A 13,394-nucleotide genomic window follows, 5' to 3' on the forward strand; every position below is an offset into this window, starting at 1 on the left:
GAATTACTTTTGACAGTGTTAGTACAAAATTGCTAACACATTCAAATGACATTCCTCTGACCATTATTTTAATAGAATAAAATGAAATAAGTGGAATGCCTCTGTAAAAATAGCAGACAGAGGAATGAAGTGTAAATATGCTAATTTTGACAGTGGTAATTTCTAGCCTTTAATTTGTTAAGGGTAGGGCTAACTAACAAATTAAAGGGTAGAACTTCTAATCGGCGAAGTTCATATGTAAATGCCCTACGCACTTGTACTTTATTCATGTGAACTTTATTTTTATGCAGGAAATAAATGTAACCATTTGTTGTAGCCAGGGTCATATAAAATGATGTAATCTGAACACGCTGAGCTTTAACACGTGAACTTCGCAGATTGGAAATTTTACCTATGAATTGCTGAAATGAATTGCTGAGTTTCCCTGGTGTCTCAGTTGGTAAAGCCAGTGTGTAGTTGAGTCGTACAGACCAGAGAGTCCCAGATTCAGTCCTCAGTCCATGTTGAGTTTGCTGGTCTCTAATGGGGCACTACAATTGCCTCTGAGTTAGAGGGAAGAAAATATGTCGGGCTTCAAGCAACTGATTGCTAACCAATGACCCCAATGGAAAATGCATGGAAATGAACATTGGGCAATGTACCCTACAGTCAAATCATACCAACACTCAGTGTCTTGGGTCACCTATGGGAAGCACGTTGTCTAGCATATTTAAGGAAGATAAAACAGTCCAGCAGATTCTGTAAACAGACACAAGGAACATAATCACCCTTACTGAACTAGAGACTTGATTGCATAGAGAAGGCTAACAATTGGAGTATGGCAGTCGCCAAAGCTGCTTTTCTCTCACAAGATCGCAGGATAAATACATATCAGGAAGGCCATTTTAATTCATTGATCCAGAAAGGACCCCTATCAGGCAGCATCGGACTGGAATCTTTGCCTCCACTACGATATCTGAAAGTCTATTCTATAGAAATTTGATGGGAGTTGTTTGAGATGTAAGGTCTGCTTGCAGCAAAAGGGACAGATAATTAGCAGCCTGTTATTTGATTTTTTTTCCAAATTAGATCTTGCTATAGATGCAGCCATTTGTAGGGAGGCAAGGAAATGTGGGGATTGTCCCTTGCAAATTTTTTTCACAGGGACTCTGCTTACTGCAAATCCTAGAATTGACTCTGATGTTAGCTCTCCCCATCCAATTCTTTATATGTTTACACCTCTCCTACTCCTTCAGCATGCTTGTAATGTAGTTTACCTGTTGACCTTCAGTTATGTTTCAGCAAAAATTCAACAAACCCAGAGAAACATACTCCAAATATACGACATTGTACAGAGACGAAATAGAAGATATATACATAGTATATATATATATATATATATATATATATATGGAACTTAGAATAGTTAAAAAGGAAAGGCTAGGTTTTCCACTTTGGCTGAAAGTTTGTGTGGTGGGCTCTCTGCGCACCTCAATTCTCCTGACAAAATTTTCAGGGTCAGCTTAATTAACATAGTTCTGGTGAGCACCCACTTCGATTCCTGCCTCCACTGGGAGGAAGGAGAGAGGAAGATCCCAATCTTTATCTGCCAGATTGCTGCATGATTAATTTTACACCTCTGCCAGCATGAATAGAACTAGTATGTACACTGCATGGAAAGGATTAAGAAGGATTAAGTATTAATTACACTCCTTTAAGAGTTTGCTCACCTCTGCCAGAAGGATTGATTGCGTAGTTTGCTGATAAACACAAGAGATTGGTGCAACTAATCAATCTCAAAGGAGGAATACTTATAATTTGCTATCCTGCTAAACCAAAGGGTTAGTCAACAGAATTCTTGACTTCAAACAATCCACTAGCTTCAAATAAACTTTTATACAAACTCACTGCTAGAGTAAGAATTATTGTTGACGATATCGAATGAATGCTTAACACACTTGAACCATTATCTAACCATGGCTCAATGGTAGCACTCTTGCCTCTTAAGTCAGAAGGTGGTGGGTTCAGGTCCACTCGAGGCTTGAGCACAAAATCTAGGCTGACATTCCAGTGCAGCACTGAGAGAGCGCTGCACTGTTGGAGGTGCCGTCTTTCAGATGAGATGCTAAACCAAGGCCCCGTTTGTCCTCTCAGGTGGACATAAAAGATCCCATGGCATTATTTCAAAGAAGAGCAGGGAAGTTCTCCCCAGTGTCCTGGCCAATATTTATCCCTCAACCAAATCACTAAAACAGATGATCTGGTCATTATCTCATTGCTGTGTGTGGAACCTTGCTGTGCACAAATTACCTGCTGCGTTTCCTACATTACAACAGTGACCACACTTCAAAAGTACTTCCCTGGCTGTAAAGTGGTTGGGACACCCTGAGGTGATGAAAGGTGCTATATAAATGCAAGTCTTTTTTTCTTTCTTACTTATGAAATTAGTGTGCACAGCTCTGTAGAAGAAGAAAAACGATAATATCCCAATGGAGAGAGAAAATAAACATTGAATGTACAAAATTATTTTTTCTAGCTATAGCTCTGGCCGCCACTATCTTACCCAGAAATCCATTCCAAGTGTTGCTCACTCTGTGTGAAGAACTTCTTGGCCTCAGCTCTAAAATTTGTCCTTCACAGTCTGAACTTTGTTCTATTGTCTTGCAATCATGTTTAATGTGAGGTAGTGTTTCATATATGCTTTTACTATAACATTTACTATCATATATCTCTATGAAGAACGCTCTCTGTTACCACCTTTCAAGTTTGAAAAACCAAGTTTTTCCAGTCATAGAAAAAAACATTTTGGTCCCTCGGTCTAGCCCCAGAGTTCACAAACAGAATACATAGTTCCTCCTCTAGGTCGAAGGTCAGCCATGATCTTATTGAATGGCGGAGCAGGCTCGAGGGGCCATTTGGCCTACTCCTGCTCCTATTTTTTATGTTCTTATGTTTATGGCAGCTAAAGAAGTCAAATTCCATTTTATTGCATGAGATTTTAGATTTTTATGTGTGCCACAGATTGCACTCTATGGGGTAAATTTTAATCCTGCAAATGGATGGGTTGGGGGCGAGTTGGAAGGTAAAAATCGTAAAAAAAAGTAAAACCCAACCCCAACCTGCCCACCTCCAGTTTTAACGGAGGTGGGTCGAAAGGCAAGCGACCAACCTGCTCTCAGGAGGCGAGTTGGTCAGTAAAATCTTTTAAGGAGGTTGAGGGCCTCCATTTTGACAGGTTTTTTATTTTTAACTCCTGGGGGCCAGGATTCCTGGGCCTTCTGCTTCACGCCACGTAAGAGAAGGCGAGAAAGCCCGGCACAGCAGGTAAGTGCCTTCATTGCACTGCTTGTGGGCCAGGAGGAGCAAGACTGATTCCTCCAGGCCCAACAAACTTACCTGCCGCGATCCCATACACGCGATCGCCCCATGATCTCCGATCCCCCTGATGTCTGACCCCCTCAGTGACCGACCCCACACCATGATTGAGGCCCTGATGACCCCCGATGACTGACCCCCCCATGATTGACTGCTCCGCTGATGACCAAACCCCCTGATGTCCAACCCACCCCCATCTAAGACTTACCCGCCTGCTCCCTGGCTCCTCTCCGGTCCGACTGACAGCCAGCCTGTCAATCTGGCTGGCCTGTCAGGCGGGAAACCTACAGAAAATAAATGAAAGACGTCCTTATATCAAAATTGTAAGGGCATCCGGGAAACCCATACTTCCGGGTTTCCTGTCAGGAATCCCACCACACCTCCCCCCCCCCCCCCACCCTGCCAAACACCCTCTTCCCGGCTCCCTGTTAAAATTTACCCCATGATTCTTCTATAAAAATCGCAAATCAGTTATCTTACTCATAATTCAGTTTTCTAATCCTAGGGATCATTCACATGGCTCCTTTCTCCTGCATTATTAAGGCTTGAAAGTCTCCCGGTGACCAAAACTGGACAAAATACTCAATTGCGGTCTGACCAGAGCACGATCCAGTTTCAGTATAGCATTCTTTGACTCACACTCAACTGATTTAGTCTGGAAATTAGTCTCTGTGGTATTATGAAAATGCTTCACTCATACGTATCAAATTCCTTTGCTCACTATACACCCACATTGGTAATTAGTTTATGAAACAACCTTAACCATCTGGTTTATGTGTTTTGCTCGTCTTCTTTTTCTGAACCTTAGAAACAAATGGGGTCAATTTTTACTTTCGGCGCACAGTGGGCGGTCAAAGCCTGCCTGCTGTTACCGCTGTGAGGCCTGAGCCATTTTGAGGCCCAGGCTTCATTTACAAGCAACCAGCGAGCTATAGGCGCCAAACCGGCACTCTAAGGCAGCTTACCGGTTGGGGAGGACAGGAAATCAGCTGGCTCCTAAGCTACTTATTACATCATTTACTATATTTTTTCCATCTTTCCAGTTTACTGTTTAGGCTGTGCATTGTAATGTCACAGCACGGTGTCATGTTCCTGATGTGACTGACATGATGGATGAGTAATTTATAAATAAATGCATGAAGTGGATTGAAACATATTGAAATCGAGTTCAAATTCAAAAACTGATTTCTGTACTTATAGATCATAACCTTTTTGAAAGTTGATTTTTACATTGTTTTCTTATCATTAGAGTAATAGTCTTACACTGTTATTTTTGATTATTTTATGGAATGAAATGGAAAAATAGTATAATATTTTGCATATTTCCTTTGTAATACTGCAAAGTGATACTGTAATGTGATCAATTCTCTGAATATACAAAAGTAGATAAACGCCAAACCAGCAGTGGAATTTATCAGCTGTAGAATTTATGATTTGTGATTTTGTGTTGCAGACAACTGTAATTTCATTCGTTGCTAGCAGGCAATGCAGAATGTTGAACAATGAAAACCGCTTTTGAGAAATCCCTTGGACTGGAAGAAGTTAATTTACTCTGTCTTTTTTAGTGATACATTAGCCACCAGATACATAAGGAACTTTTAATTTCAGTTAGCAATTTATAATCCTGTGGGTTGACAAGACAATACCGTATTCATAATATGTGGGAAACGTGTTGCCGACGTGAAGCTGGCTTGTCAGATCTAAGGTAGCAAAATGTCACCAATCAAGTTGAGTTTCCTGAAAACAGTCTCTCATCTTTCTTTGTGGAAAAATTGCCCCAGATACCAAAGTGAAATTTTTAATTCTTGCTTATTGGATACCTCACTTTAGATGCCACTGGTCATTATTGCACATTATCCCTGATGCTATTTGATTTTCTTCCTTGTAATATCACATCTACTTCAGTTCAGCGGTGTATAATATTCATTGACAGCACATTTCACCATTAACATTAGCAGCTTATTGTATTGTCTGTGCTCATTTTTTGGTCAACTGCGTATCTTAACACATAAGAAAACCTTTCACTATAATTAAGACTATCCAAGCCAAGCTGTTGAGAAATTGATGTAAGTAGTTTCCTTTTGCCTGTTATGAAGTGCACACTCTCTTCTTTTAATGACACACATATTACCATCTCCCATTGTCAACTTTTCCTCTCATCGCTTTTGGCGCTGTCAACTTACTCCTTGTGCTTTTCATAATTAAAAGAGTCAGACAGCGTTTCACAAAATAAGCGTGGTTTGTGTGGTGCAATGGTTTCTGTGCAAACTTGCAGTTGTTGCACGTGCTGCTTAAGATGACTTTCATTTTCGAGAGAAAATCACCAGCAGGTTTCCATAGAGTGCAAATATAATTAAATTAGTATGATTTAATTTCCTGTTTCTCATTGTTTTGCCGACATCCGGTGGGATTTGTAAAATAAAATGTGTAATTTATCGGCCATAATCTTTTGGGAATTCATGAGTTTCAGGCAAATAACACTAGTTTATGAAAATATGTGATCTTCTAACCATTTCTTTGGCATTTGACTGAGACAATACTTCAAACAGATCATAAAAACTAAAACAGTTATGTCTACAGCTATGGCCCATTAAAAATCCTTATTTTAAATCTTGGAACATTTAACCTAATTATATTGTCAAAATTTAAAGTTTATATGGCGGAGGAATGACTATAATAGATTTTAATATGTTATTCGTTGGATGTGGGCGATGCTGGCAAATTTATTGCCCATTTCTGGTTGCAGTGAGAAAGTGGTAGTGGGCCGCCTTCTTGGATTGCTGCAGTTCTTGTGGTGATCGTACTCCCACAATGGTATTAGTTAAGGAAGTCTACAACACTGACACAGCAACGATGAAGGAACAGCAATACATGTCCCAGTCAGGATGGTGCATGACTAGGATGGTGTTCCCACGATAATGCTTATCTTGTACTTCTTGGAGGTGGCATGTGGTGAAAAGAGAGGCTGTTGAAGTAACTATGGGAGTTGCTGCAGTGCATCCTGTAGATCATACATACTGCAGCCATGGTGTGCGGGTGGTGGAGATGGTGGACATTGAATTCTGTGGCAGGGGCTCCGATCAAGTGAACTATTGTGGCCCAGATGAAATCGAGCTTCGTGAGCATTGTTGAGGCTGCACCCACCCAGGCAAGTGGTGAATATTCCATCATGCTCCTGCCTCGAGCCTTGTAGATGGTTGATAGGCTTTGCGTAGTCAGGAGGTGAGACACTCATTGGAAAGTACCTAGCATCTGCCCTGCTATTGTAGTCACAGTGTTGATATGGCTGGTTCAGTTAAGTTTCTGATCTCCCAAGATGTTGATGGTGGGGGACTCAGCAATGTAGTAGTGCCGCTGAAGGTCAAGGGGAGATAGCTGGAGCTTCTCTTGCTGGAGACACTCATTACCTGGTACACACGTGATGCGAACGTTACTTGCCATTTGTCAGCCTGTGCATTTGTCCAGGTCCTGTAGGCTGGCCTGGGCTGCTTCATTATTGGAGGAGTTGTGAATGGAGTTGAACATTATGGAATTGTTAGCAAACAGCCCCACTCTTACCTTATGAAGGAGGGGCAGTCATTGATGAAGCAGCTGAAGACGGTTGGGCCGCAGATACTTCCCCGAGTAACTCCTGCAGTGATGTCTTAGGGCTGTGATGACTGGGCTGCAACAACTGCAACCATCTTCCTTTGTGTCAAGTATAACTCCAGCCACTGGACAGTTTTCCTTTTGACCCCCGTTAACCTCAGTTTTACGAGGGCTCCCTGTTACCATACTCAGTCGAATGTTGCCTTGATGTCAAGAACTGCTACTCTCACCTCTCCTGTGGCATCCAGCTCTTGTGTTCATGTTTGGATCAAGGCTGTGATGAGGTCTGGAGCCGAGTGGATCTTGAACTGAGCATCAGTGATTAGGGGCCCGATATTAGGAGGGAGGCGGGTTGCCAGCGGGGGGTCGACTGGATGCGTGGGTAACCCGCCCAGTGAAATCGGTGCGTTCCCCACGCGATCGTAAGTAAATTGAAGCCTCTTACCTAGGCTTCCGGGTTTTGCAGTGGAAAACTGTGCAGCGGGCGGACTGCGCACCCGCATCATAAGCTGTCAGCTGGAGGAGCCCTATTTAAAGGGACAGTCCTGCTGCAGAAAGGAGCCAAAATTACAGCATGGAGCAGCCCAGGGGAAAGGCTGCTCCCAGGGTTAATGATGCCTCACTCCAGGTCCTACTGGATGGGGTGAGGAGGAGGGAGAGGACAGAGATCTTCTCCCCGGCGGACGGGAGGAAGTGGCCTGCCTCTGCCACTACGAAGGCTTGGCTCGAGGTGGCAGAGGAAGTCACCAGCACCACCAACATATCACGCACCTGCATTAGTAGGTTTACTAGAATGATACCCGGACTTCAAGGGTTAAGTTACGAGGAGAGATTACACAAATTGGGGTTGTATTCCCTAGAGTTTAGAAGGTTAAGGGGTGATCTGATCGAAGTTTATAAGATATTAAGGGGAACAGATAGAGTGGATAGAGAGAACCTATTTCCGCTGTTTGGGGATTCTAGGAGTAGGGGGCACAGTCTAAAAATTAGAGCCAGACCTTTCAGGAGCGAGATTAGAAAACATTTCTACACACAAAGGGTGGTAGAAATTTGGAACTCTCTTCCGCAAACAGCAATTGATACTAGCTCAATTGCTAAATTTAAATGTGAAATAGATAGCTTTTTGGCAATCAAAGGTATTAAGGGATATGGGCCAAAGGCATGTATATGGAGTTAGATCACAGATCAGCCATGATCTTATCAAATGGCAGAGCAGGCACGAGGGGCTGAATGGCCTACTCCTGTTCCTATGTTTCTATGTTCCTATGTCTATAGCCTGTACGGTGGTCACTTCTATCGTGGACTGTCAATGTCTACAACAGGTAGGTTGCTGAGGATGAGGTCAATCAGGTTACTTCTTCATGTTGTTTCCCTCACCACCTGATGTATGCCCTGTCTAGCAGCTAAGTGCTGCAGGATTCTAGCAGCTCAGTCAGTGCTGGTACGACCAACCCATTATTGTTAGTGGACATTGAAGTCCCCACCAAGACTACATTCTATGTCCTTGCTTCCCTGAGAGCTTCCTCCAGCTGATGTTCAACCTGGAGGAGTACTGATTCATCATATGAGGTGGTAGGTGATGATTAGCAGGAGGTTTCCTTGACCTGATGATCTGAAGCCATTAGACTTCATGGAATCCAGAGTCAATGTTGAGGACTCCACGGGTCACTCCCACCTGACTGTATATTATTGTGTCCTCATTTCTGGTGGGTCTATTCTGCTGGTGGGCTAGGACATACTCTGGGATGATAATCGAGGTGTCTGAGATGTTGGCTGATAGATATGATATCAGTAAATTTATAATTACAGTACATATCCTAAAATTCGACAATGCTAACAGTCATTTAATTTATTTAGAGATTAGTATTTGTTACAGATAATAAAATTGTAATTTTTATTATACTGTTTTCTTTCAGTTTTTCCTTTTATTCAAAAAAGATTGTGTTAATTGTCAATTAGTTCACTTTTTTCCCCTAGATGATCATTCTCGAGTACGACTTCAACTACTAGATGGCGATCCCCACTCAGACTATATAAATGCCAACTACATCGACGTAAGTCACATTCAGTCATTTATTGTGCTAAGTAGTACCAGTGTGTAAATTAGGAAAAAAATAAAGCAGAGCCCCAAAATTCTTTACATTTTCTTATGCAAAAGCTGTACAATCTTGGGGGGGGGTGGGGGGAAGAATTTGGGATTTCAGCCAGTTCCCTCACATCTCCACCCCTTGCTGCCAGGGATCCAAAAGTCCATAGGAAGTGGGGGCAGTGACTTTTTGCGTTTGTCCCCCTTCCGTGGCGATAACATGATGCAGGCACACATTGTTTGTCAGCATGACATACTGGTGTAATTGGGGCCAACATTGGTTTCCTAATAGCAACAGACAAATGGCAGCATTTTAAAAAAATAAACTAAATCAATGGAACAGCCAGGTACAGCAGATGCCCAGGGAGCACCATCAATGCCTGCACCCTTTATGTCATTACCTGATCCCCAGGATCAAGACCTGAGCAGACTGATGGGTGGAAGTCCTGTCCCACCACCCTTCATGCAGCGCAGTAGCCCACCAGGAATTTTCGGGCTCCAAGTTTTTGGAAGTTCTTTGATTATAACTTATGATAGCTGCAGCAGATGTCTGCTTCTCACGTTAGCTGCTATTTATCGTGATTCTGATATTAATTCTAAGCAGGCAGGGACGTTAGGGCCAATTTTGTGAGTCTGCGCTGCTGATGGGGTACGTCGCCTACCAGTGGTGCATATCAGAAATTCGGGCATGCCCTGCTTATGATTTTCCAGCCATCCTTTATGTATCCTGCTGGTGGGCAAGATCCCTGTCAGCTGCACAGACTCGTAAAATTTGGCCCTACCTGCTGAGAATCAATGGAAAACTTTGTATGTCGCTGCTCATGAATTTATGATAAATGCTATGTGTGAAGTTCCCCGGAGACAGCATGGACACTCATCCTCATTGTCTTTGAAGTGTCTGAAAGCAAACATACAGGTGCAGCAAGCAGTTAGGAAGGCAAATAGTATATTGGCCTTCATTGCAAGAGGATTTGAGTACAGGAGCAAGGATGTCTTACTGCAGTTATACAGGGCCTTGGTGAGACCACACCTGGAGTATTGTGTGCAGTTTTAGTCTCCTTTCCTAAGAAAGGCCATAGAGGGAGTGCAGCAAACGTTCACCAGATTGATTCCTGGGATGGCAGGACTGACGTATGAGGAGAGATTGGGTCAACTTGGCCCATATTCACTCAAGTTTAGAAGAATGAGAGGGGATCTCATTGAGACATATAAAATTCTGACAGGGCTAGGCAGACTGGATGCAAGGAGGATGTTTCTCCTGGCTGGTGGGGGGTCTAAAACGAGGGGTCACAGTCTCAGGATATGGGGTAGGACATTTAAGACTGAGATGAGAAGAAGTTTCTTCACTCAGAGGGTGGTGAACCTGTGGAATTCATTACGACAGAAGGCTGTGGAGGCCAAGTCACTGAATATATTTAAGAAGGAGATAGATAGATTTCTAGACACAGAAGGCATCAAGGGGCATGGGGAGAGAGCGGGAATATGGTATTGAGATAGAGGATCAGCCATGATCATATTGAATGGCAAAGCAGGCTCGAAGGGCCAAATGGCCTACCCCTGCTCCTATTTACTATGTTTCCATGTCTTGTCTGAAGGACAATTCTATTACTGAAGTAAAAATAAATACTTCTTTTGCATGAGCATGATTTAGGTCTTGGCTGCTTCTCTGCGTTTTTTTGATGGTCTACTTTCCATTAAGGGACACTCTGCACCCCTTTCTATTTGAACAGTTACTGAATGCATGAGTGTTAGTTTGTGTTTGAAGTTATAAGTAGCTGCATTACAAAGTAGATTTTATGAATTTGCCTTCGTGATGCAATGTTTCACTCAATGGGAATGCACATCAGGAATTTGTGCAATTTCTTAGTGAGCCCCCTACAGTTTTGCATCCATCCCCAAATTCCTCGTATGAACTTCCATTGCATAAAGCTCTGTGCTGGGAATGTGGAAGTCATAAAATCCACCCGCATGTCTAAACTGGAGTTAGTGCAAAAATGGGTTTTTCTCTTACGATGTATTTGAATTCCTCTTTGTTTTTCAGGGTTACCACAGGCCACGTCACTACATAGCTACTCAAGGTGAGGACAGACAATAACAAATCCTTACGCACTGCAGCATTTTGTATGTGATTATTAATGCTTCATGCTTCACTTTATTTGTAAATATTCAAAAAGAATTGTCTTCCAAAATGACGATTTGAAGTGTTTCTGATTTAGTGCAACAAAAAATTAGAAAGTTGGAATATTAGAGAGAAGCACGGTGTCACTTTATAGATACACATTCTTGGATAGGATGGCTACATGGTGAAATTTCATAAAGCATTTATGAACAGAACTGAACCTCAGTTGCTGCAGGTACCTAACAGAATTTTATAAGATGGATTTATAACTGATACACTGAGACAGAGTTGTGTTTCAGTACTAATGAAAAAGAAGCAACAGCATGATAAATTGTGACAGTTATCATCCCATTTCCATGTTGAACACTGACTACAAATTTTAGAAAATTTCTAGCATTAAAACAGAACAGTACTAACTGGACATAGGTGTGCTTATGTTAGATGTACGGGCCTCCAACCGCATGTGCAATCTTAATTGCTAGCAGGCAAAAGTGAAACCTCTGCAGTACACTTTAATTTCTTGTGGAAAACTATTTGATCAGATAGAGTAAAGGACTTTTTAATGTATTGTTTGGGTTTTCTTTAACTCATTCATGGGATGTGGGTGTCAATGGCAAGGCCAGCATTTATTGCCCATCCCTAATTGCCCTCAAGAAGATGGTGGTGAGCCGCTTTCTTGAACTGCTGCAGTCCGTGTGGTGAAGATACTCCCACAGTGCTGTTAGGTAGGGAGTTCCAGGATTTTGACCCAGCAATGATGAAGGAACGGCGATATATTTCCAAGTCAGAATAGTGTGTGACTTGGAGGGGAACGTACAGGTGGTGGTGTTCCCATGTGCCTGCTGCCCTTGTTCATGTAGGTGGTAAAGGTCGTGGGTTTGGGAGGCGTTGTTGAAGAAACCTTGGCGAGTTGCTGCAGTGCATCCTGTGGATGGTACACACTGCAGCAGCGGTGCGCCGGTGGTGGAGGGAGTGAATGGGCTCGATTTTACCAGGCCTGCGGGTTTCCGGCGGGTTGGGTTTCGGGAGCGTGGTCAACACGCTCGGTGAAATTAGTGGGTTGCCCGCGCGATCGTAGCAGACAACACACTAATTGGATCCATTTACCTGCTCTCCTGGGCTCCACGCTGCTGATCTGCGCGTCGGGCGGGCTGCGCATGCGCAGTACGATCTGTCAGCTGGAGGCTCTCTAGTTAAAGGGGCAGTCCTCCACTGACAGATGCTGCAACCAATAGAACACATTACAGCATGGAGCAGCCCAGGGGGAAGGCTGCTCCCAGTTTAATGATGCGTCACCCCAGGTATCATCAGATGGGGTGAGGAGGAGGGGGAGGACAGAGCTCTTCCACCCGGCGGGCGGGAGGAAGCGGCCTGCCTCTGCCACCAAGAAGGCCTGGCAGAGGAGGTCACCTGCACCACCAACATATCGCCCACCTGCATACAGTGCAGGAGGTGCTCCAATGACCGCAGTAGGTCAGCCACAGTGAGAACACGTAGCCTTTCCCCTATACTCCGTCTGCCACAACACTGCCCCCACCCCACATCTCCTTCGGCACCGCCAACACTACTCTGTCACATCACCCCTCATACCCACTCAAACCCCATCCTCATCTTACCTGCACCTACTCACCTCGCGAGTACTGACCCCGCCACTACCACGCAACCCAATCCTCATACAATCTCATGGCTCTATCCCATACTCACCCTCTCGTGCATCTCCCTCACGGCCAGCCTCACTCAACCTGCCACCACCTGTGCTGCAGCCACAGGGCATGTATCACACATGTGCAGTAGGCAGCGTAAGGCAAACGTGTCGTGAGCATGAAGGGGATGCACAAGGGTGTTTGAGGGTTTGTCATGGGTGTTACCTATATTGAATTTCAGAACAACTCACATCACACATTATATTGGCACCACCACTGCCATGTCTCCGCGAATCCTGTCTGTTTTGTGCAATAGTGCCCGCTCCTGGGTATCACTATGAGGACCCACCACTGATGCCACCCATTGTGTTACTGCAGAGTAGGTGCAGGTGTATTTGCAGGGCTCCTCCGCGCAGATGACTGAGAGACATCGGCGGTGTACCCGGCTGCACCCTGGAAGGATGCGGAGGAGAAGTTGTGGAGGGCAGTGGTGACTTTGGCAGCGACAGGTAAGCAGATGATGCTGGGGCCAGCCAGGAGCAGCTCGGCATGAAAGAGGCTGCAGATGTCCACGACTACATGTCGAGTGAATCTGCGCCTCCGT

General features: G+C 44.0%; 1 protein-coding gene across 1 annotated transcript in view; it reads left to right on the forward strand.

Annotated features, from left to right (window-relative positions):
• Window positions 1–13,394, forward strand: part of ptprt (protein tyrosine phosphatase receptor type T) — a 721,453-nt gene that overhangs the window by 651,467 nt on the left and 56,592 nt on the right. The window contains exons 22-23 of the mRNA XM_068000862.1: window positions 8,920–8,996; window positions 11,070–11,106. Coding sequence (XP_067856963.1) covers window positions 8,920–8,996; window positions 11,070–11,106 — 114 coding nt within the window. The remainder of the gene's footprint in view (window positions 1–8,919; window positions 8,997–11,069; window positions 11,107–13,394) is intronic.

This window comes from Heptranchias perlo, chromosome 19 (assembly GCF_035084215.1).
Source record: "Heptranchias perlo isolate sHepPer1 chromosome 19, sHepPer1.hap1, whole genome shotgun sequence".
Taxonomy (NCBI): Eukaryota; Metazoa; Chordata; class Chondrichthyes; order Hexanchiformes; family Hexanchidae; genus Heptranchias; species Heptranchias perlo.